This window comes from Neodiprion fabricii, chromosome 1 (genome assembly GCF_021155785.1).
Source record: "Neodiprion fabricii isolate iyNeoFabr1 chromosome 1, iyNeoFabr1.1, whole genome shotgun sequence".
In the NCBI taxonomy this organism is placed as follows: domain Eukaryota; kingdom Metazoa; phylum Arthropoda; class Insecta; order Hymenoptera; family Diprionidae; genus Neodiprion; species Neodiprion fabricii.
The window spans coordinates 27,755,421-27,779,498 of record NC_060239.1 but is presented as its reverse complement, the minus strand read 5'-3'; the positions used below and the strand labels follow the sequence as shown (position 1 = coordinate 27,779,498).

Here is a 24,078-nt window from a genome sequence, read left to right as displayed (position 1 = left end):
GACTAAATCCAGCATCTTGTTCGGGTCACAACGGAATTTCTGGTAACAGCTACAAATCTAATTTTTATTTTCTACCTACAACTGTATTTTTCGATTGTGGTAAAAAATGAATATAGTTAAGGACTGAGCGGTGACCGGAACTAAAAATTTCTCTTAGTGCGCGATCTTCTTTACATGCGTGCGACAAACTAACCGTTACTCTAGTTATCCCAATTAACTTTCACCCCTGTTGAGCCAGGGACGCGTTACACATTACGCTAAGTGCTTGATAATGAGTCTTTGTTGCGTGAGCCCACAGTGATAACGATTTATCAACACCGGCGCTAACGAGAGGGTAAAGTTAACCGCTGGCCAGACTGCAGACTGAACTCGTAACTACTCTCAACACCACGCGTAACTACCGTAATCGATGTAATTGGATGCCAAAAGTTCTACGGGTCAGGCTCAACTTCGAAAAACATGGTCTGACATGGTCATGATTCCAGTTTTGGCAGTATAATTATGATAATTCGATGATTGCCCAATGTAGGATGATCTCGTAATAAAATTGATTAAACGTATCGATGTTTTGCCCGACCCACTTCCGTGAAGGAAAGAGATCGGTAAAATTTCGGTCACAATATGATAAATGCTTATTGAAAAATTTAATCTGTTGTAATGATGAAGCACATGGGTAGGAAAACTATAATAAAAAAAAATCCACGTAACAATTAGGAACGTTCCGAAGAAACATTGATAAAATATTCAAAATATTTGAAATTGTAATTTCAGGGTTCTCGGTAAATGGTAAAGGTATCAGAAATATTCGTTCAAAGATGGGAATCTTGAATTTCACGGAAGTCTCCGAGATTAACCTAATGCTCTTAGTACGCAATTATCGGGGAGTAGAAATCGTTGGTGATTTAATATCCGGAAACTCACCTCCTCACTATTTACCACTAGTCAGACGCGTTCCGCGCTCTTCTGCGCCTGATACTGAGACTCCCTCTCGGCCCTCTCGGCCCTCTCGGCCCTCTTAGCCCTCTCGGCCCTCTCGGCTCTCTCCGCTCTCTCGACCCTCTCGCGTTCCCGTTCGTTCTCCCGTTCCCTCTCGCGTTCTCGTTCCTTCCGCATCTCCCGACGACGAGCCCTGTGCAGGCTCCCCGAGGGAAAGGTGGAGTCCTCGACAGCCGCAGCGGCCGCCGCTGTCGCCCCGCGCTCTACCGCGCTTTGGCAAAAATGTTGAGCCTTGGAGAAGAAGAGCAGTTAAAAATGCCCGAGGCGGTTTCGACGCCCGACGGTTATATCTACCTTCAGGATGAAACTGGCCGTCGAACTTTTGGCGATCGGACTCTGCGCCGATGAGGGATGACCGTGACCCGGCGTGCTGAAGTATCCCCCAGCCTTGGGCTTGATGTGCCTGTTGTGCATCTCCATGTGGACGATCTTCATGAACTCGATTTGGGCCGCCAATTTCTGGATTTCTTCCTGAGGGACCGATTTTCCGATATGCGTGAGCGGTTAACTGTCGGGAAATCTACAAAAACACCCCCTCTCCTCGTCACGTACCTTGAGCTCCTCGTTCTCCTGGGTGAGGTCTGCCGCTTCCTCCGGGACCAGGCCAATGCCGTTTAACGAGAAACTGGCGCTGACACCCGCTCTTCCTCTGGCTCTACTGTCCCACTGGTCTCCTTGACCGCGAAGTACCCGGAGTACCTGTGCCGGGTTGGGTGTAGTGAGAATTACATCGTGCCAGGCTATCGATCCCTAATTGCTTTTTTTCCGATTAAACGTGTCTTTTCGTCTCTCTCGAATGCATACCTTCGGGCCAAAGACCAGGAACACCGTCACCGATGTCGAGAGCTGAGTACGCGCGAATCCCAAGAGGTATTTTATGTCCGGTCCCGCTTGCGGAAATATGAACAGGCTGGACAAATCAAGCAGAGAAGAAGTTTGTTCAGAAGTTTATGACGCTCGATACGATATTCGAATCTCTATTATTCGATGCGTTTTTAGATAATTATGAAAACAAGTCTGCGTAAGATTGAGCTGGATCTTTGGGGACAGAGAGGTGATCGATATCCGATGCGGAGCTGAACGTGGGAGTTCGGTGTTAACATAAAAAATACAACGACAACGACAACGACGAGGATTACGAGAACTCACTGAATCGCGACCATGGCAGTGTTGACTACCGCGATGTTGTATATCGCATAGCTGATGAGGCGCGCCTCGTTGAAGAGACTCTCGGCATTCCGGACGTTGTAGCAGACCTTGATACCCCAAGCCAAGAAGATTACCTCACCTGTGAACCGAAATATACAACCCGGCATAGTTCAGAATTCTCTGGTTCGTGGACCTGGTCACCCGATCCTCGACTTTTTCATTGCTGTTGTCAGCCCTGAGGGCGGGACCCTAATAATTACGTGTCCTGTTCCTGAAATTTTACCTCGAGGCTAAACGAACTTGTGTTTCGCAAGCTGATCGCGGAACTGATACCAAAGTGAACACGCGACCATTGTGGGTACGAAATAACATGAAAACTTACAAAGATATAATTAGACCGGACAATTATCCGCGCGACTCCAAAATCGCGGATCGACGTTCTCGCCCCGAGGCGAAGGTCTTTAAAATTCACAGCGAATGTATCAGCAAATAGGTTGTATCGGGCGGTGAAATCTTCGGGAGTTTGGCCCTAAAAATCCGGCACACCAATGGACTTAATCTACCGTCTTAACCTGCTCTTTCGTTACAGGCGTGTCCTAAGCCCGGCTCGTTTGTCTAGCCTAAGCAGGGCCGAGTGACACTGTGCGTGGGACCTGCTATACGAGGGTAAAAAGAGAATCGATAAACGATTAGGCTAATACGATATCCCGAACGACGCGGGGATCACGCCAATACCGTACGTGGTGTGGATGCCGATAAACAACTAAAACGGAAACGAGAATTACGACGACGTTACCGCAGTGTCCAGGTGTTCGATCACGAAACGCAACAACTTTCGATCGCCGCCAAGAGCCGGTAGCGGTGATAATCTACCTCGATCAATCTGTCCCAGTGATGCGGTACCTACTGTCCTTAAACTCGATGGGCGTGATGAACCAGGGAAAATGGAAGACGATTTATACGGCGGTTTTAATCGATCCTGAAATCAATACCAACCTATAGCCATGCTGTGGTCCCACCAGTTGAAAGAGCACTGATTGAAGAGGAGACCGTGGCTGTCGGCGATCACTTCGGCAATCGGTGGAGCACTCAGAGTCCAGGTTCCCAGATAGATCAGCATCACCAGAAGGATCGGAACCATCCATTGGAGGAGCTGCTTGTCCGTGAGTTTTACCTTGTGTGCACTTTTTACTCGGTAGGTCAGAGACACTCTGTTGGGATATCGAGGAATGTTATGACGGATGAGCTGGCTAGATGCAACGGAATATCGAACCGTGGCCCATAGCGCACCGTTGAATATTCACGCGCGTTGCTGCTCGCCATTGCAAGACAATAAATCGTCTGTCCAACCGACAGCAGTGACACTTAATTATGACTGGACGAGAATTAAAAGTCTGTTGTCAGTTTTCGGCGAATTTTATCTTACCAGTGGAAAACTAACGTGTAAATCTTTAAATTCAGCGAACCATTCAGCGAATTTGTAATACAACATTGATCGGTCAAAAAGGTATGTATTACTGACCGTCCGTGATCTTTGCGGGTGATCGCAATTTGAGCAGTCCAGAGCTAGGTGGAAATTTATTTGTATTTGCACAGAGATCATTACCTACGGCTCAGTTTGAATGAATAGCACAACGATTACAACTCATGTTTATCTTTAACGCGTAAAACAATATCGATATATGATTTACTGAATCTATTCTACAGCTACTCATTACGATTGCACTTCGGTTACAGGCAGCATCGGTTAGCAACGATAACGTCACATTTTATTCAACTCATACCGTACATATTTTATTTCATTTCATTTCATTTCATTTCATTTCATTCCATTCCATTCCATTCATCTCCGCGCTTTCGCGTGTATGCGCGATGTACAGTATCTACAGCAATCAGGTTGGTACGTTCTTCAAATTGGAAATTAACGAGTCTACCGATTCGAATTGGATTTTCTGTCACAATCTCGTAGTGTGACACATCGGTTACGTGGTCGAAGCTTGGATGTTTACATTTCTCGCGAATTCACAATGAATCAAAGCTCATACGAATATTTCAGGCAGCCACTCTGGTTCTTTTTTTTTTTAATCTTTTTTCATGCTTCACACTTTACTCATAAATACAATTCGCGTGAAAGTTAATTCAACCTCATGGAATTTTTTCGATTCTACAAATCGAGTTTTTCATGTGGATAAATTTGTTTTTTCATGGAAAATGAAAACAGTGATGACAAAAAAAAAAAATAAAAATAAAAAAACACCAAAAAGTCAATTCTTGCGCCAGCCTGAGTGGCGAAAAAGCTATCTGTAAATTGAGAATCCGGTTATATGGAGGCTTATTTCCGTTCAACGACAAGACTTACCTCCACGTCTTCATTAGGAGCGCCGTGTACGTGATGCAAAAGCCAAGATGCCTGCTCCACTTAGTCGCGATACAAGAATAGATATCCAAGACGGGAAAAATTGCAGCCATCTATATTGAAATTGAAAGCCGATCAATACACGATGCAGCGAGTTGTTTCACTTCTTCTATTTATACGTATACCACAGGCCAGCTACAATTCCGATCAATTGGACAAGGCCGTAAGGTTGAAGAGGAATTGATTTTCAGCAGTGATTACGTCGGTCCTGTGATTGAGTCGAACTAACGGTAGCTAAAATAATAGAATATTGCTTTTTCCGTGCGACCGCGGAATCGGAAACAGGTTATACGTACTGTGAAAATATTTTCATATAAAACGTCGAAAAAAAATTAAATCGCTTAAGCGAAGATACGAGAGAATAGCAACGCAGGTTGAAACGCAAGAGTCCGCATCCGAGAAACTTACAAGCGTATTAATTTTCTTCGGAAAAGCGTAATATTGCAAACTGAATACACGCGCTGAGGTAAATCAGAGAAAAATCCGAAATGTGAGGAGAAGGCGGTGGCTTCGCGTATATTGGAAACGAAAAGCTTAGTGTAACGTACATGAAACGATGACGGTAGATGGCAATTGGGTTCATACTCGTACTTACGTATGCGTATACCTTCTCGTACGAACCTCTAAATACATTATGGCGCAGCCGAGCAGCGTGATGGAGAGAAAAATTGGCGAGGCGACCTTAAAGACCTTGAGTTTCCGATGCTGGTACATATAACCGACCAGAACGACGGTTCCGAAGGCACAGGAGACCGACACGGTGAGCAGGGCGATCCTTCAAAGGTAAAATAATGCGCTCCGATCACTCTCGTCGGGGATTAAAGAATACACCGATATCCCGGCGATCATTAGCGTACGGTACCCACCTAAAAGGCCAATTATAGGTGGCCAGACAAGGTTCCGGGCCTTTGCACGAACTGCATCCCGGTGCACAGGCCAAGCACCGGAAAACCCGCTCGTACAGATCGGTCTTGTTCTCCTTCATCTCTTTCCACGCAGCTGAAATCACGCTTGCCGTTACAGTGGGAATGGCGTTTTTCGAATTATACAAACTCGATGTGTTTGGCAATTTGGGTCGTCTCTTTCCTGCCTTGATAAGTCAAAGCCGCGAATAATTCGCTCGGAACTACCTCGATTAGCCGTCGGAATATCTGGCGCGGCATAATACTGCGGAAATCGTTCTCCGTCAGGGGTCACGATCAAGATGCAGGATCTGACGAAATGCTAATTTCTCGAATTCGATCCAGTGTCGGTACTCGGAAGTGTAATACATGCGCATATTACAAGCGGCGAGCAACTCGTGTCGCATTACCGTGGTCTTAGGCTCGGGTCACGGGACGTAAAGCTGACCTGCAAATTGCAAATTGCATTCCGAGTTGATTGCTCGACCGAGCTGAGCTAGTCACGGTCCCTTTACAGCTCGGCTGCCTTGGACAGTCGTTAACGCTCTAAAGCGAGGGACTGCATATGCTAAAGAGATTTGATTCCCGAGCGAAATCGGCTTCCTATACTACTCGCGGCTAGTCTTCGTTCGGCGGAATTATTCAGCATTAACGATTCCGCGGAGCCTCGTATATCGAATCCCGTTTCTCACCCTGGTCAAGCAGCCCGCGTTAAAACAGGAATGCGGCAAGAAATTGGTTCTGCTCACGCAAGGCCTCAGGGAATTTGGAAATTTTATAGGTGCTCGATACTATTTGGTCGAGGGCGAGGAGTGTCGTTAATCAACACTCAATTCGAACACCGAATTACGAGGAGCAGCGATTCGAGAATTCGAAAGAAAAAAGAAATCGATGGGTGAACGGCGAGATGAAATTTTTTTTCCAGCATTAGCCAACGAATACCGACAAATCGAACCCAAAATCTGTGCGATAATTGCGTTATTGAAATAAATTCTCGCACATTATACGCGCAGTGATATACTTACATCATGCAACGCACAAGAGGAAACTCCCTCTCTGTCAACGGCACGCGCGATCAAGTTATAATGAGGGAAGTTATGCAACAAGGATGATGCTTACCCTCCACGAGCGTCCCATTAAACCCAGACTGATGATGCCCGGCTGTATAAAACCCTGGACGACATCTGCAGACGTAGGCACCCTTCATCCACCCGGCACCAACCGTCTTTCCGTTGACTCGGCTTGCAGGACTCTGATACTCGCACTGCAATCATTTTTTAATTCGTTGCCAATAACGAGTCGCCAATTTTCCGCGAGTATAAGAAACTTCGATTTGACGCCGGGCATTCAAACTTGCAGGACGATAGAAAAATATTACCGCACTTTTTAGCGGTGGAATGTTATCTCGGTTCAAGAAAGTCATAGCGTTGTGAGAAAATTGGATTTTTTTTTTATCCGCTCTGAAGGGACAAGAGCCACCACCTCTGTGGATCAGCCTTTAAATTAGGTCTCACCTTCAAGGTGCTTGCAAGAATTGCCTCTTTTTCACGCGGGCTCGAAATGTGCGTGGGTCGTGTGTATTATTATCTATATGTATAACTTTGCCGGCCAAGTTTGTCGCCCGTATCGTATAAATGTATATTTACTTAGTTATCCCGGATCAGACAAATCCTGTTGCTGTTTGTAATAAAAACCACTGAATTAGGCTCGTACATGCATAGTTTTACACATCTATAATCCCTCTGAAGCGAAGAGAGGGATTGAATGTTTTTCCGAAACATTTTTCAAGCGAGGAAAATTTTCCTTTGCTACATCCGAATTGATTTACCGAGCAAAAGTCGTTATTGCCGTAAAAGAAAAATGCGAAAATAAAACCGCATCTGCGTACCTCGCGCTTAAATTGCGCGAGGAGTATTTCGGTCAGCTCTGTAATGAAAGTTATTACTTTTTAAAATAAAATTTTATCCTCTTCGACCTGAAAAATGGGCTAACGGAGGACGAGTAAAGTCCTAGTTGTGTATACAAACTTGATAAAAATATTGTGACGGTAAATGGATTTTATTCAATTCGACGAAACTTTATATTCCGGAGAAATCAAATTAAATTTTGTCAACTAAAGATGAGTTAGTGAGAGTAAGAAATTTCGTTGATTCAAGCTAACATTTGTGCTGAACAGATAAAATTCCCAACCAAAATTTCGTTGCCTTAACGCTTCACATTTTCGGGCACGGAAAGTCGTCGATTCGAGCCGAGAAATATACGTCTTCACAGAATTTTACTGATGCATGGGACAAAAAGTTCCGACGTATAGATGTTACCCCAAGATTCTCCAGGGAGGGTACTCGACCCGGAACCACGCCTCGAAGAATTGCCTTTTCAAAAGAAATCCATCGCCTTGCCCACCGGAAGACGAAGAGAGAAACACGCGATTCCGGGCTTATTTTCAAATTATTTGAAGCAGGCCTTTCGCTCGGCCGGAACTCAAAGTTTATCCGATGTACGCGTGTATGTGTTTGCACACGAGGAACGTGTCACCTAGGAAAGCAGGCCAAGCATTTCCGCTCGAGTTTTCGTGTAAAGCTCACGATCGGAGCTTCGGGTCTCCGATGTTTGATCGGAATTAAGAATCGTTTATTGAAAAATTCAATTAAATATTTTCGTGTTCATCGGATCGAGTGGAACTCGCCCCTGTATCGGATATATGCGGATATTTCTACGCCCACGTTTGGATTCCGAGGGGATTTCCTCGCGCAGCGAGAGTAGCTGTACAATACGCCTGTATGTGTTTGTTGAGTAAATTTAAATTTGTTGCTACCCGCTTTCCGCGTAAGTAGCCCAGGCAGCTAACCGTATTTCTCGGCCTCTCGAGTCTTCACCGGTGATGAGAGAATCCAAGCTCGAGATTTGATCAGTCTGCATGTGTTGAGTATAATATCACAGAGTATAAAGCCGGCGCAGTTTTGCCCGCCCAAAAGTATCAGTACCGGCTTGCGTGACTTATAGCATCATAAATTGAAAAAATGAAGCAAAAATACTAGAGAAAAAATTCACTCGCTGTCGTTATATTTCAAACAGAACAAATTATACTACGTAGAAAACTTATGTCGGATAATTCGCCTTTTTTCGTATACTATAGTGGGAAATTTTACTTAATTAAATTGCATTTCAAAATGAGTAAAAAAAAAAAAAAAAAAAAAAACGATGGCCAAAATTGTAAGTTTGCGAGCGTTAATACCCGAGAAATGTGAAAAAATTCAGAAGCATATTTTTTTACGTGGAATCTGATGATAATGCGATGAGACACGGAGTGTGTGGTACATAAAAACAGGGTGCGAAGTTATTCGTGGTTTCTACTAAATAGAACTGTCACTGGGTGAGTTTAAGCGTGACTCAAATGTTCGGGTCTTGGTATTCTCTGTAATAAAGAGACGTTGGAATGAAAAATGTATAATTAAATTTCGAGGACGCAGTTATTAAATTATCGTAAACGCGGTGGGTGTGTCAGCTATGTAAAATATAATGATTCAACGTCCTCGTAAAAGAAACATCGGATTCCCTGCCGTGCCGAAAGAATTAAATGCAAAATGATGATCCTCGTACTCATGCCGGGTATTCTTTTCCGCCACAGCAAACATCCTTACTTGAAACGAATGGTGTGTAGCACCTTATGCGTCTCATGGTGGCTGTGCGCGTACTTCGTTAAGAATAAATAAGAAAATATGAAGGAAAAACGGACCGACACTTGAGAGAGCTATTTTTAAGTCCTGAAAGTGAGGAAAAAGCATATACGCGAGACTCGGGAACAAAAGCATTATACAGGTATGTGTATGTACATGTACAGAGAAAGGCGTCGAGGAGGAGAAACAGAGAAAAGAAGCCCGTCAAACTTTGTCCAAGAAGTTCGCTCCCCACATCTTACTCATTCAGACACCGTCAACCGCCTCCACACTCAAGAAATCGGGTCGAATCGATCTTCGGGAAAACTCAAACTCGCAGTAACGATCTGAAACTATTTTCCCACCGTCTGCTGCGGCAAAGAACAACGAAAAAAGCCCCGGGAATCTGACCTCAGCACTTACCTGTGTTGTCGAATGGCACTTGTGGGTCCCCCGAAAAGACGCGATTTGGTTCTCAGAGGATGCTTCTTCGCGCGTCGTCTGCTCCAGGTCGCACTGGTTCACCTCCAGGTCACTCACGTCGACGTCCATGCTGAGGAAATCCCGGATCCTGGAGCCGAGTCAGACATCGTGAATTATTCGCTAATATGTAGCGACACGACTGATATACTTTACTGAATAATGTTCACGAGGATCGGATTTCACTCTACGGCAAGGTACATCGATTTCCGATATGTTTAACACGTACGCTTCCTGGCTGATTCTAGAGTGTCTCTTCCTAATTACCGATGTATTCGAGCTACGCAATCGATTCGCCTCGAGGATGCTTGATATCGCCTTTCCAACTTTGACATCAAAGTTGCTGATTAACTGATGAGGGAAGCTACCGGATCTCGACCCTCCACTCTTATAACAATTTCGGCAATACCGTAAATCAAATGTGTATGTAGGAACCAAATTAATCATCAACGTGAGACTTCGTTGTCCCGTGAGACCTGAAGGGAAGGTACCAATCCGTTTTCGACCTGCGTTACGTCATTTTATTATTATATCCAAGAGTACGTCGAATACGAAGGTTGGCTGATCATGTACCGAGGTCTGAAGTTATTGTCAAATATTATACTAAATTGTTGCCAATTGGTAAACCGAAAATTTTGCCTCTTCGAGAGTGAATTATTTTTTTGTAATTACAACTCCATCATTTCCTCGAATCATGTTGCAAGTTTATCTATTTATTTTTTTAAACCTTCGTGACAGGGAATCGACGTACGTTTAACTTAGAGAATTTTGGCGGAGTGATTTGCTCGCTTGACGACCGTCACAGAATATTCAGATTTCCTTAAAACGAATTCAATTCACAATCGATTCGAATGAAAAATAAACAACAATTTTCCGACAAGCTGTGAATACGAATTGAGCTACGATGAAAATCAGCCCGGTAATGAGTTTGTATTATACTTGCCAAACCTGAGTGTGATACCCTTGTTGTGTACTTAATACGTGAGGCACTTTGCCGACGTGCGCCTCTGTTACAAATACGCCCCGGTAACAATTGGCGATTCGCAAATTGCCTATGTATCAGTTCGAAATCGTTAATTACTTCATTATCATAGAGTAATATCGGAGGGCTGAGGATGGGATCGGGGCCCCAGACATAATCCATAATTGAATTTTGTGATAATTTCGGGATCCGCAGCTAATTATATCAAAGTGTGATTTCGCGATACGTATGGAAATTTTCGATGAACTTGTACAAACGAGCGTGAAAATTAAAGAAATGATCGATACGAGCTTACTTCGATAGACGAGAAATACATGGATACAATCGCATCAATTTTTCGGTTCATCAATCAGATAAATGTCTGAAACATGTTTCATTCAATCGATCATTGGAAATTTGTGACAATTATGTCAAATTGCCTGTAATACGAGTATTTTGTTATTCGAGATTCCGCATACAAATAAATTTTCAGTGAAAAAGAAATTTCTTTATAAAATTCTTCAACTTTATTCGACTAAATGTGAAAATATTGAGAAAAAATTCGTCCAGCCTTTTTTTGTAATTACTTATAGCCATGTTGAAGAAATTAGTTGTGTCGCAATTTATTTTGTTCGTACTGCAGTTGTCTCTATTCTTTAGAGTTGGATATCTCGACAGTTGAGATCGGTCAACCGATCAACTAAATTCAAACCTTCGTACGCGTACGAGTCTTTGTCGAAGTAGAAACTACGACGTAACCGAATCCATGTCCCTTATACCCTGTATTTCCCAAATCGTCAGAGTAAACTAATCGCGGTCCCTTTGGATGAAATTACAGCCCTCGGAAGCTGCACAATGCTCGACATTATCGGTAGAGTGCGTATTCATTACACGAGGATCGCTCGATAAAGGATCACCGCGTAATTGGTGAAATACTAACCCGTGTCGATTCGGAGGCGGCACGCTGACGCTGTAGGAGATGAGCCAGCGATGTTCCTTGCATGAGAAGTACGGAAGGGTCCACCACCCCCTGTAGGATTCAATCGGTGGTGACTGCATGAACTTCGGCGACCTGGGATCACACACAAACGCCACACCGCCATAGAAACTTCAAACTCACCCTCAAATCCTCTGGATTTCACATCAACTGAGCTCTTCACAAGATCTGGGCGTAACTGTGCGTATAATTTCTTCGAGATCACTTATACGGCTCGAATCACCGACGAATCTACTTTACATTGTGGCTAATCGTCGAAGGTGTAACGGCACCTCCGTCATTGTACCGGTAGTTTGAAACTCTGTATGTGTTTGGACTATCGAAGCAACGAGTAATCCAAACGCTGGTTCACAATTCGACTTTGCTCTACAAGCTCAGCTCAGTTTACGAAATCAAAACAGACGAGGACGTTATGTCGTCTCTCGCACGAGTTTCTATGACCTGACGTTCGCATAGCGATGAAGTGGGGATGAATGGCGATGATATTGTGAATTTTGGGTGTCCACCGGGTGAAAGATACCTATACCGTCTACTTCGATCTCAGTTCACGTTCGGATTCGCGACGCGACGCGTTTCAGCTCCGCGGAGCAGACCGCGGCAAGTGAATGTGACGTGAAAAGTATACACACGGCTGAGAATTGAGACTGCGGAGAAGTGTCGAAACGCAGGATACAAATTGAAACTGATTTCCGCGCGAGAGAAAAATTATACGGATTGTCGGTGCGTTATATTGACATACGTATGCGTATATATATATACACATTAAATTCAAACGATGAAAAAATCTTGCTCGAGTTTCAATTGCTGTGCAATATACAATATAATAATAAGTACGTATATATAAATGTATATAAAAATTGAGTAAAGAGTTGAAACTAATAGCAATCAATATTGTAACAAGTATAAAATACGAAGTGTGTATATAATATTGTAACAATATATAAATATATAATATTTATAAGCGAAATTTGTGCAAGTGCGACGACAGCTTAAACGGAAAGTGCGATTTAGCGAGTGGTGGGCAGACGTGTGTGCGGGCGAATGAAATTGCGGTGCGTATATCCATAAGTATGTAAGAATTATAGTGAATGAACACTGAGGAAGAGGACGATAAAACAAAGGTATGTACATACATATTTCATTGTACGTGTATATCTATGTCAGAGTGGCTCTATAATAAGGGTCGACAAAATGTGACCCTACCACCACCACCGAAAACCGTTACCAAATAAATAAATTACAACCCAGGCGAAACTGATACTAGAATTGTGCCTGTAAGCACGCGTTCTTTGCCATTTGAATAGCGTTAGTTTTTCACGGAGTATTTCGAGTTATCATTTTCCTTTACGTTCGGTCAATATCAAAGAATCCGAAATTCACTGAACGAATCGAAGGTACATTGTCACCGTTGTTTCGAAATTTCATTGTCTCGCAGCCGTAAATATGAAATATCTTCCCTACGAATATTGTTCCAACCATATATTATAGTACTGACTGTAGGAGCTTTTATTCAAATGAATTTCAGGTGTCTGAAAATGTTCACCAAACTTTGGGGGTAAATAATAACCCGAAATATCCTCACTACCAACGTTATTCAAATGAAAAATAAAACCTGGCTCATACAAACGCCATAAATCGTAATTCAGATACAGAGTTTGACTTTGGCGTGGATTTTGATTTATTCGTTGGAAGTCGATTTGAAGGACGAGAAGGAGGAGGAGGTGGAGGAGACAGGGTGAAATTCTTCTTCCCAACCCCATAAAGGGCCACTCTGATCCATATACATTGCATGTACAATAATGTACATGTATGCACCGATCCCCATCGGCCCCCTCGACTAAAAGCAACGTCAGTCATCCATAGCATCCGTTCGTCATTTACGTAATTTTCCAAGACTACTCGGTGCCGTTGACGTCGAGGGGCCCGCGATTCGATGAAAATCAGTAATCAAACCTGAGCCCAGGACTCGTGTCGGCGTCCTCGAACCAGGGGAGCTTTGGATCCGGCCGGGAACCTGACTGGAGAGCGTGGTTCTCGTCCCGGGCGCGAAGGGGTTCGCCCACACCCCCGGGGGCCCGTTCCCACCAGGTGGACCCGACGACGACCCCTGTCGATGCGTTAAGCGCGACGACTCTTGTGGCGACGGCGTCGTCGACGGAGGCGAGGAGCGACCGTGCGACGGCGTCCAGGAGAGCTGGGAACCAGAATTCGGTGCAGTTGAGGCTTGACGGAAGTGGGTGACCGGGTATGGAAGGATATCCGTTTGCGAGGTGCAAAGGTATTCGCAAAATGACGCGTTTGTTATATATATGCTTGTAGGTGTAGTATACTCGTGAAATCCAGGAACCGAGATTGGGAGTGGGCTGAAGGACCTTGTCGGGAATTGATCGAATCGAATCAATCACTGCAAAAACACCTAGCTGCAGTTATCGAATCAGGGTAAGCGATTTTGGCACCCGACACACGTTCATTAGCTGATAATTGATCCGTGGAGGATGTCGATCTGCATATTCTATATCGCGGTGTAATTTCGACCTGGCGTAACAACCTGCTCACGATACGACCATTCGCGAAACTTCCGTAATCCTGTTTCGAGACCCTTCGAATCCGCGTAAGTCGTGTGGGTGAAATTGGAAGACGACCGCTGGTCCTTTCGCCTAAGTTTTTTTTATTTTGTCTTATTTTTCTTCGTTCAGTTCTTCCGTCATTTCAGTAATATTTAGCTGCCGGAACGGACGACGAAATAAAATTTCGTCCAGGTATCCAAGGTCTTCAACAAGTTCAGAATGAGGGAAATTCTGGTTCCGGTCACGTCTTCGACTGATCGAAATTTAAGTACCAATATGTTGAAAATAATATTCTCGGAGTGCCGGCATGTCGTACCATATGCCCGTAATTATAAATATGATAATGTTGCACAAATATTTCTAAAGAAGATAGTCTAGTCTCCTTCACCTCGAAGGAAATGCTTTGCCAAAACAGTACGTGTAATATAATACGACACAACGAAATCTCCGAGTTGTAACTGATTTCGCATATTCCTATAAACTTGACCGAACTGTTATATCACGAGCAATATTATTACAGAAATCTAACTGCATTCGGAATTATACTCTCGCGTTTCGGTGACAAATGTAATGTCATCTCCCGGACTGCAAGGAGACACAATTGCGTCTGACGCTAGATTACGTGTGAGAATCCCCTGCCAATCAAACCTTGTTTTGCGGCGACCCAGCTGTTCGTCAGGCATTGCGGAATATCCTGTTGGTGACAAGCGTGGCTTAGGATATTCCTATACGTACTGTTGTGGCGAGCGACACCCAGGTCTTGGAGCATCATCGCAGCCATGTCGGCCTTTTGACGAGCCGTGTCGTACCGGCGAGGATCCAGAGCGGCGAGGAGGGACTTGTAACCGGAACCGGTGGCGCAAGCTTCCCCGAGAGATCCGGTGGACGCAGCCTCGATCACCGCCAGGGCCTCCTCTATGCTGGCCTGAGAATCGGGTGAAGTCAGCGGAGGGGAGGCGGCACTTTAAGGATTATGGGACGCACGGTACAAGGCTCGAAAATAGGTCGAGACAAAAGCGAGACTAGTCGGAGGTTTAAAAGGTGTAACTGAACGTCGTCGGGTTGAATATGATTCGAAAGAAGGTCCCTGTGATTTAGAAAAACATGTTTGAACACTGGATTTCAACCGTAAGAATTGTTTCATCAACGGCAAGTTTTTTCATTTTTATTTATAACCGGAAAAGCCATCTAGTTTTTTTTTTTTCATTTTCGCGAATAATTGAATACACCACTAATTGTCTGAAAATTAGACAGATTTTGTTGTTGCGCTCGTCGCTCGATAAAACAAATCGGATACCTGCAATCGTTATGATTTACAGGTGAAAAACTTGTGCTTGGGCAGTAAATACATCATTGCTGCTCAAAATCTAACTCAGACGATCTGCGAAGAATACATTTGCGAATCAAATGTAATGCGAGTTATTCCATGAACAATGATAAAATTCAGAATTCAAATTTTTTTCGTACGTCACGGGGAGTTTCGTCGTTATATGTAACCGGATTAGCTTAAACGAGACTTTCTAAGCCTCTGCTATACTATGTTTTTATTTCAAACGCGCCCCATTCAGCCTTAGGGAAGTTATTTGGCCACAATCGTTACTTTTTATTAATTTTATTAGCGATAATCGTACATTGAGTATTTATCAAATTGTTATATTCTTAATCAAAGCAGCTCTTTAAAAATTGAAAAATACAAGAAAATACCAGAATTGTAAACAAAAGTTTAGATATCGATACTTGATTTTAAATAGCTTCAAAATTATCAAAAATCTAATACATTTGTTTGATTTCACTATTTGATGGCTCATTTCATTTAGGAGACTTTTTTCAACAAGTTCACAAAACCTTTTTTTATCTCATGCTGGTATCATGGAATATCGAACGAACATTAATTCCAATCGGCAAATAGCGATATCGAATTGACTGGTGAAGAAAAAAACGAAAAACCGTTTCAATCAATTCCTAGAAAATATTCTCTCGAATCACATATATTAACAATAATAATAATTTGAGTATTTCCCGTTTTCCCATTTTCAAAGAGCTCATCTCACGAGACAAATACTCCATGTCCGACAGACTCGTAATAAGATTAATCATAGGTACGTATCGATTTTTGCCCATCCAACCTCCTCCCAAGTTCCCAAGGAATTACCGGAGCGAGTAAACTTCTCTCTATTCGCATCGCCCCTTGACCCTGATACGACTGTCAACGGATCGAGGCACTAGCGACGTTACCCGTTTCCCAACCGGGATATAAAATGGCGCCTCGCCCCTTTAACAACCCTCATGCCAAAGCCAGGTAGAAACCAGGGGCCCGGATCCGCTTCGTCCTCTGCTCGTTGGAAACTCACCTTCTCGAGATAGGATCCTTCCGTATCGGATGGGGAGGTTGATGCCGAGGTCGGGTTAGCTCCGGAGAACGTGGACACCGTTACCGTGAGCAGCAGGGCCGCGAGCCAGGACGAGCCCATCCCGCGCCCTGCTCATTGGTCCTGTCGGAGAAAGAAACGGTCAGGATGCACTTCGGCCTGGAGGACCTGGCCTCGCGAAGAGACGAGGACGGAGTGCGGAACCGGGAATTGCGGGTTCAAGGTTGGTGGAAAAATCGACTAGTAAAGAACCTCTTCGTGCCTCGTTCAAGTGGCGCTGACCGGGCGGCCGGGGCCCTTGCCGAGGGCCGCCGAGTATGCCAGCCGCCTCATCGCCTGTTCCTGAGCTCTGCTACGTCACTCTCCGCCTATTATTATCCTGGAAAAAAGAACGTTTTATTTTTATTCCTTCTTTTTTTACCCCTAAATCCCTCCAGGCGCCGTTCACCCGAGGAAGTCATTACGAGTTTACCGGTTGGAAATCAAATCGGAAATCGAAGAAACAGTATATTGTGTTACAATGCGAAGTCTCGCGGCAATTGCAGGTTCGAAATCATCGCGTAAATTGTTGTAAGTCTCGCGGTGAAACCAACGTGGTTTCAATTCATTAACGTCGATGTCGAGTATTCCCTATTGATTTTTCTGTTGCTGTGTGCTTTCGTTCATCTCTAGTTTACCAAGTGATTTCGATCGCAGCTTTTTAGTTAAGTGATCTCCTCCGATTCCTGGATCTAGTCATATAATCCTTGGAAATCAGGGGTGCCGTTACAAATAAACGGAAATCAGTGAAAACGTGAATCACGCAGAATAGAATATCTGAGAATCAATATAAATCACTTGATATGTATGAATATCAACGAATTGCAACTATTGATTTTGTTTCCAAGTGAATAGGATGCGGGTTGAAGTATCGAATTGTCAGAGTTCGGACCGAAAGGTCATTCGACCGGATTGTCAGAGTTCCGAATAGTAAGTACATAATTTCAAAATATTAAATTCAAAAGTGCCGAAGATCCGAATCAGAATTTCATCGAAGCTAACAATGGTTAAAATCCCAAACAGTCAAAATCCTTTTTTATTAGCAGTTTGACCATTCAGAGTTTCAACCATTCGGAATTTCTACATTTCAGGAAACGGCCAGTCTAAACTTTAACAATTCGGAATTTTTACCCGCACCCTTAAGACACGATCTCTCGGAGTAACCACGTTGCAAACGACTGTTGGTCGAAATTTCTATGATTTTGTGTTCGGCACGGAACAGAGCAAAGATTCACGTCGATCAAACATACACTTAATATTCGAGATACAATTAAAGTCAGCTAATTGCTTTACGATTTGTTCCATTCTTTTATTCATGCGTATTTAAAATAAAAAAATATTTTCTCACTGAACAATTAACCTATATCTGTAGAATATATATTAAGATCCATCTCCGGTTTATTCTTCGAATGTGAGCGTGGTGATTGAATACACTCGCCTGATTAGCGAAGTGCGTGTTATTAACCGATCCGAATGATGTGTTTAGTTCGTATACGGATAGTGAGGAAGAAACTTGCGTTCTGAATGTACCGGACTATTTGTCTCTCAATATAGTAAACAAGCTTATGCGATCACCGTTGAAAGCTTGAGAATTTATCATAGTCACGTAGCAGTGAAGCAGTATGCTCTCCTTTAACTAAATCGATACACGAAAAGAGCACAAGCGAAACGAAAAGTCTTTGAAAAGTATAATACGTAAAAAGTGAATTTCTCACAGCATTTCTGAAAGCAAATATAAATTTGAAGTATACGAATTTCATTCGTCAAAATTTTATGATTGCGAAGAAAATTATATTGCATTAACTAGACATATGGTTGAGTCCGATCATAGTTTAAACTACGATCAGACTAGTATTTTAGACGAAGAACCCTTGTATTATAGAAGACTCCTCCTAGTGATGTATAATATTGTTGAACAATTTATAACTCGGTGGCATATTAATTACTTCCATGATATTTAAGATTTTGTGAAAGCTTTCTTCGACAAATTTATCATACGACGCGTAACTGAGAGCTTAGAATTTCTCTCCCTAAAACGAGCATGGGTGTTTGATGCACCCGTTTTCCTCTTTTCTTATTGCTCGTTCGATTCCTCTTGAAAATAAAAATTTTTCTACACATCGTAACTAGCTAAAAATTTTAGGTTACTTCTGAAGCATGGTCTTTAATATTTTTCCTGTGTATTTATTTTAGTTTAGGCTATCGCTAATTTTGATCCATCGTTTGCTTGCTATATTTTGTTTTGCTTTTTTGGTTGTGACAGATGTAAAAACATATTCGTTCTGAGAAGCGCCACCACTTGGGCCGAAACGTTAACTAGTTAATTTTTCAGTCTCATTAATCTTCATACCCCAGAAAGCCCTGCAACTTTTTATACGAAATTCAATTGCAGCGCGAGCTCTAAATTTGTTTCATACTGGTGAAACGGGGAAAATGCACGGTAAAAATTTCACGGAAACTATTCGAAAGCACGAAAAATACGCACCCATTGACGTAAAGAATTTTACTAGAAAAACAAGATCAAAAATGCCTCCAACCAACATTATATTCAAGAATAAAAACGCAATCGACGAGTTTGGATCGCAGTTATTTTGGGTAGAATACACAGTTGCAAAACTCGATTGGATAAATTGGAAAATTTATCGTGATCGGAATCCTTTCGCACGATCATTTGCTGTCTTCAATAATATGCAGCGCCATATCAGTTCCCACCGTCTGATCGAATCTTCAACTATGCCGTATACCCTGGGATTAATTATTCTTTCCGAACGGCCAGCGTTATTAATAACCAACAACGCGAGTTACACACGTGCATACGTGCGCGTAACTTATACATGGATGGAAATCCGTACTCGCTTCGATAACCGCCTGTAGCCTGTCTGCCTCCCGGCACGTATGCTAGCCATAAAATATAGATGCGTGCCCGACGGGGTTTCCCTGTCACCGTGGCTAGAGGATGTACGAACACATGCATCGATTCACACATGTGTGAAATACGCGCAGGGATAGGTGTACACCTATGCGAGATACATTGTCAGCAGAGAGAGAACAGGGCTCGTCACGGGACTTAGCAAGGGTTCGTTGAATCTTACGCATCACCTGTCAAAGTCCCATCGCGGGTAGCTGGTGTTGTTCAGCCCGCGGCTTGGCTTTCCCTCCGTCTAGTATTTTCTATATCCCAAGCCACTTCGGCCTGGTTTCAACCCCGAGTCGGTAGATAATATAAAAATAAAAATTAAACAAGACTTGGAGCAGCCTGAGAATTCCGCGACTTTGGCGCGCAAGGCACGTCTTCTAATCTGATCTAGTTTAATCTAATCAACGTCGACCCGCCTCTCCGACCCGGTTACATTCCCCACCTTTCATAGAAATCTTGAGGAATGAACTGCGCGCCTCGACTAACTTCTCGACTAACTCCCGCCCGACCAATAATCGTGTAATTATCTTCTACTCAGCTACCTGCCAGCTTTTTTGACCAATTCTTGACTTGATTAAATACCTGTACGAAGGGTAAACGATAGAAACGGTAACCAAACCTGAGCGCAGTTACTAACTTGAGTAACGAAACGGTGATTCCATCGAGGCAGCTAGCTGCCTAGCTAGCTTTCAAGTGTGTACGAAGAGATTTGCTCTATTCATTCCGATAAAAAATCAATCCCATTGTTCACAGTCCTTTGGCGGAAAATTGATTCCTATGCTCCGATAAATGCCTGCTGCCGTCCAGCGAATTAACGAATCTACGTTCTAGTGACCTGAATAGCATCGGGGTGATTGGAGTCGGAGGATATTATGAGTCGATTTATGAGTGCGGATCTGTATACGCGTCTGAGAAACGACGTTGTTGATTTCGTTTTTAAAAGCACCTAGTGTTAGTGAGACAGTTCGTAAAGCTCGCGTTTCGAATACGATTTAAGTCATGTCTGCAGGCGGCGGAAGGCAGCCAAGTTTTCGCAGGACGTTCGATTCTCTTCTTGGCATCTTTCCTGGCCATACGGTGAAGCGATTAACTCTCGTAATGGCCTCGAGGCATTCGTCGTCCATTTAACTGCCGAGCTACACTCGAGAGTAAGTAACCTATGGATCACCCTAACGGCTTTGACGGAAGAATTCTACCCCAGGCACCTTTTGCCGCAAAGCTCACTTCGCGATTGAAGCTTTCCCAGAACCACCCTTATAGCCATCCAATTTTCTTTGTTCTCCGACGACGACACCTGCTTTGTTTTACGGCGAATAAAGAATGACGGAAATGATGATCCGCAAAAATGACATTTCACGCCGCGGAGATGATTAAGCGATAGTCGCGTGTTGACGCAACCTGATATCCATAGAATGATGAGATTCGAGCCACAAGGTAAAATCAACCTTTCAAAACAAACGTTATGAAGTTTTGATGATTATTAATGATCCCCTCTCACTGTATTGTTATCTCAATTTAGCTACACCCTGAAGAAGGTTTAATTCTGCAAACCGCAACCTACACTCGCTTTCACTCCCGGCATACTATCGTTGAGAACCTTTGTATTTTACTCAAATTTTTTTTTTTTTTTGCAAAATTTATTCTGAAAACGTTAATGCTAACGATGTTAATTTCTTAAACGGAAAAATTCATGTCCTGGACATTCGACGATAAGCGTAAAGGAATTTGCCAAGTCATATACGTCTCAGCAGTATTTAGGTCAAACGAATGAATGCGAAGTCCCAAAATTACCGTGAAAGATCGTATAAGCCCGGATAAAACTTTCGCTGCTACGAAATTACAAAAAGTTAATACAAGTTGAAATGAAAAGTCACGGAAACTACGTAGATTCTGAATTAAACTTTTGTGAAATTGAACAAGACGACCGTAAAAGCGTACGGTGTTTTTACTACGTATATTCGAAAACTTGTGAAAATATATGCGTTGGGTAAACATCGTGTAAGAAGCCGCGCGAATTTTACCACGGGGAAGATAAACGAAAATATTATGTTAAAAGTGTTTTTCTTACATTTCTACTTTAATTCCAGCCATTCCAAATTTTGTCGCGACTGTTTCGAGAAAAAATTCATAGGAATGATCGGTGCGATATACTTTTATACGGCACCGTTATATATTTATTCATTATGCTTTCACACTATTGGATAAATGTGAAAGTAAATGAAGTTATGTATACTATACACGGAATTTACTTCTCGCTTACGAGTGACGTAGATGTCTTCTACCTAAAAAATGCAATGATCTATCGAAGCTATTCAATCGTTACAATTTAGCCCTCCTACGTGCTTCTCTCTTTTATACACTGAAGCCTCGTCTGCAGTCTCCAAAGCCCGTAAAAATATAACCTTGAGCTTTATTCCGGCTTTATTGGAGCGGTATTACGGCACCGTCAATTACCGTAACTTTATTCCCCCATAAGAGTAAACTCCAATTTGGAAAAATTCATGTGAAATGTGTTCGGCACCAATACTCAGCGAAGCCCGTCTCGTATATATTTTGATTGCAAATATCCGCAGAGTGTACATTGGCAGTGTTTATTTATCTTGGAACAATCTCCAGCGAGTATCTTCATTTGTTTTCACAAATTCAGCTACAGCTATCTTTCCATTTCAACTTGATAAATTCGCGAATCTTATATCTGATACATTCAACGACTACACGACCACGCTGAGTGTTTGTTCCAAGTTTTGTATGCGAATCTATCAATCCGTTGAGCGCATACGGTTCTTCTTTGTCAAGTAACTCATTCGCGAATGGCTCTAAAAGGTTACAAGAATAGCTCGTTGGCACGTACCGCGATAATTAGAAGCTTAAATTTCGACATTCATGCCAGCAGGACAGTTAAAACACATTCAAGGAGCGTTATGCGTGGATGTTGGGAGGCGTAAGAAGCGACAATGGGCTTGAAAACATGTCTGCAAGCACAACGACGCTTACCTCCGTTTTTAGCCACTTTCATAGTTTCTCGATGGTAGGTGTATCGACGCGATTCCTACGCGTACTTAACCCCCGGAAGTGACGAATGCTTTGAACACCATGTTCGAGAACTCCGAAGGGAAACTCGACCGCGATAACGACGACGACCCCCGTTCACCCCCCGCGTATAAAAAACGAACTCGCGACACCGATACCGATGCTCGAAACCGTAACAAGTGATGAGCAGGTGCCGGAGAGACGGACGCACGACCGCGATACGCGCTCGAGGAGCATTAAATATGCATGGGACACCGTGGTGAGCGGGACCACCAGCTGCCGGAGGCAGCCCTTGGCCAAAGCGCGCTACCAACGCGAGCCTCGCAACCAGCGGAACCCCCGGAATCCACCGAGGATGTACGAAGCCTTCCGAGAGCCGCGAGGGTTGCTCGGCCACCCCTGCCCTCGGCAACCCCCCCAAACGTATCCGCTGTTATGTGGATATCGAGCCGACTAGGAGGACCTGGAAATGCCAGGACTCCGTGATTCCGCTTCTTCTCGACACCCGGGATCAGGTGAATTACCCTGAAACGGATCCTCGTGGTCTCCGCACGAAAAATCCGCACTTTTTGTTTCTGTTCCAATCGCGCGGTATTCGGTCAGTCGAAGAGGCTGGCTGGCCGGATATCCAGGCTTTTTATTTATCTTGTTACCAGACAATCGTACGTTGAGTACATCTACCTAGGTGTCTTTAGAATTATTGTACTATTGTAACAATGTATTGAAATCTGGTAGATTCGGTCGATTTTACCTCACGATGTCTCATCTTATTCGCAAGACCATTATCTGCTAATTCACTGAAACAGATTTTCTGTCTTATCAGCGGCCAATTCTACATTGCCATTTTTAATTTTTTAAATTATTATCGCAGTGTTTTGAAATTCAATAACCAATGATGCCAACGTGATGAAAAATAACGTTTGAACGACTGTGTACACGAATATAATCTTGTCGATAATTCTCAAGCGATTTATCGATGTGTTATTTAGAATTCCAATATTTGTATTTTATTTATGTTTAAAGAGACTAGCTTCACAGCTTATGTATACAGTGATTTTATAACTACTCAACGTACGACTGTCTCGTAATAAATTTTATGAAAAATGTCGTTTTTTTTCTTTTTTTTTTTTTTTTTTGTCACGAATCACCTTCAAAGCGGCTTCGCTCGACTTGCGAGTTCTCTTCAATTTTTTCATGCGGGGTCAATTCGTGTCCCATTCCGTTTTTTCGCTACACCTGCACTACGAGACCTAGACGTTACAATTGTCTTGAAAAATAGCTGTTACCCGTAACTCCCGAACTGTTGATGCAATCTCTCAATTCTCCAGCTTAAGTTTTAAGGTTACCCTGTTTCGTCTGTCCCTTTGAATACGCATAGTAGGTACTTTGATCTGGGTATCAGCGCCTCCGGCAGTTTCATTTAACCCGCTGAGACCTATTCAAATTACCCTCTCCTTTAACGGACAGACCTTTCGCGATAGCAATAGCTTTGCAGCTACTGTTGCAACAGTTGAACCCGCTCAAATGCCGTATAAATGTTGCTGTTTGAAACATCCCGCTACCTACAACTCTTCAACAGAAGCGGTCGCGATGAGTACT

General features: G+C 43.2%; 1 protein-coding gene across 6 annotated transcripts in view; it reads right to left on the bottom strand.

Moving 5' to 3' along the window:
- LOC124187938 (probable G-protein coupled receptor CG31760) overlaps positions 1-24,078 on the bottom strand; it is a 32,420-nt gene that overhangs the window by 4,148 nt on the left and 4,194 nt on the right. Inside the window, exons 1-17 of one of the 6 annotated variants that reach the window (XR_006872201.1) lie at positions 22,444-22,762; positions 16,746-16,872; positions 16,476-16,616; positions 14,860-15,049; positions 13,511-13,751; positions 11,501-11,632; positions 9,543-9,690; positions 6,583-6,727; positions 5,428-5,560; positions 5,183-5,336; positions 4,505-4,614; positions 3,142-3,356; positions 2,146-2,284; positions 1,801-1,906; positions 1,549-1,695; positions 1,291-1,467; positions 922-1,207 (exon numbers count right to left, since the gene is read on the bottom strand). Coding sequence is in view for 5 of the 6 variants with exons in the window: in XM_046580128.1 (XP_046436084.1) it covers positions 943-1,227; positions 1,291-1,467; positions 1,549-1,695; positions 1,801-1,906; positions 2,146-2,284; positions 3,142-3,356; positions 4,505-4,614; positions 5,183-5,336; positions 5,428-5,560; positions 6,583-6,727; positions 9,543-9,690; positions 11,501-11,632; positions 13,511-13,751; positions 14,860-15,049; positions 16,476-16,595 (2,442 nt within the window). In the remaining variant the exon portion in view is untranslated. Of the gene's footprint in view, positions 1-921; positions 1,228-1,290; positions 1,468-1,548; positions 1,696-1,800; positions 1,907-2,145; positions 2,285-3,141; positions 3,357-4,504; positions 4,615-5,182; positions 5,337-5,427; positions 5,561-6,582; positions 6,728-9,542; positions 9,691-11,500; positions 11,633-13,510; positions 13,752-14,859; positions 15,050-16,475; positions 16,617-16,745; positions 16,873-22,443; positions 22,763-24,078 lie in introns of those variants that run through there. The other 5 variants (XM_046580128.1, XM_046580131.1, XM_046580129.1 and 2 more) reach the window with 5 other exon arrangements.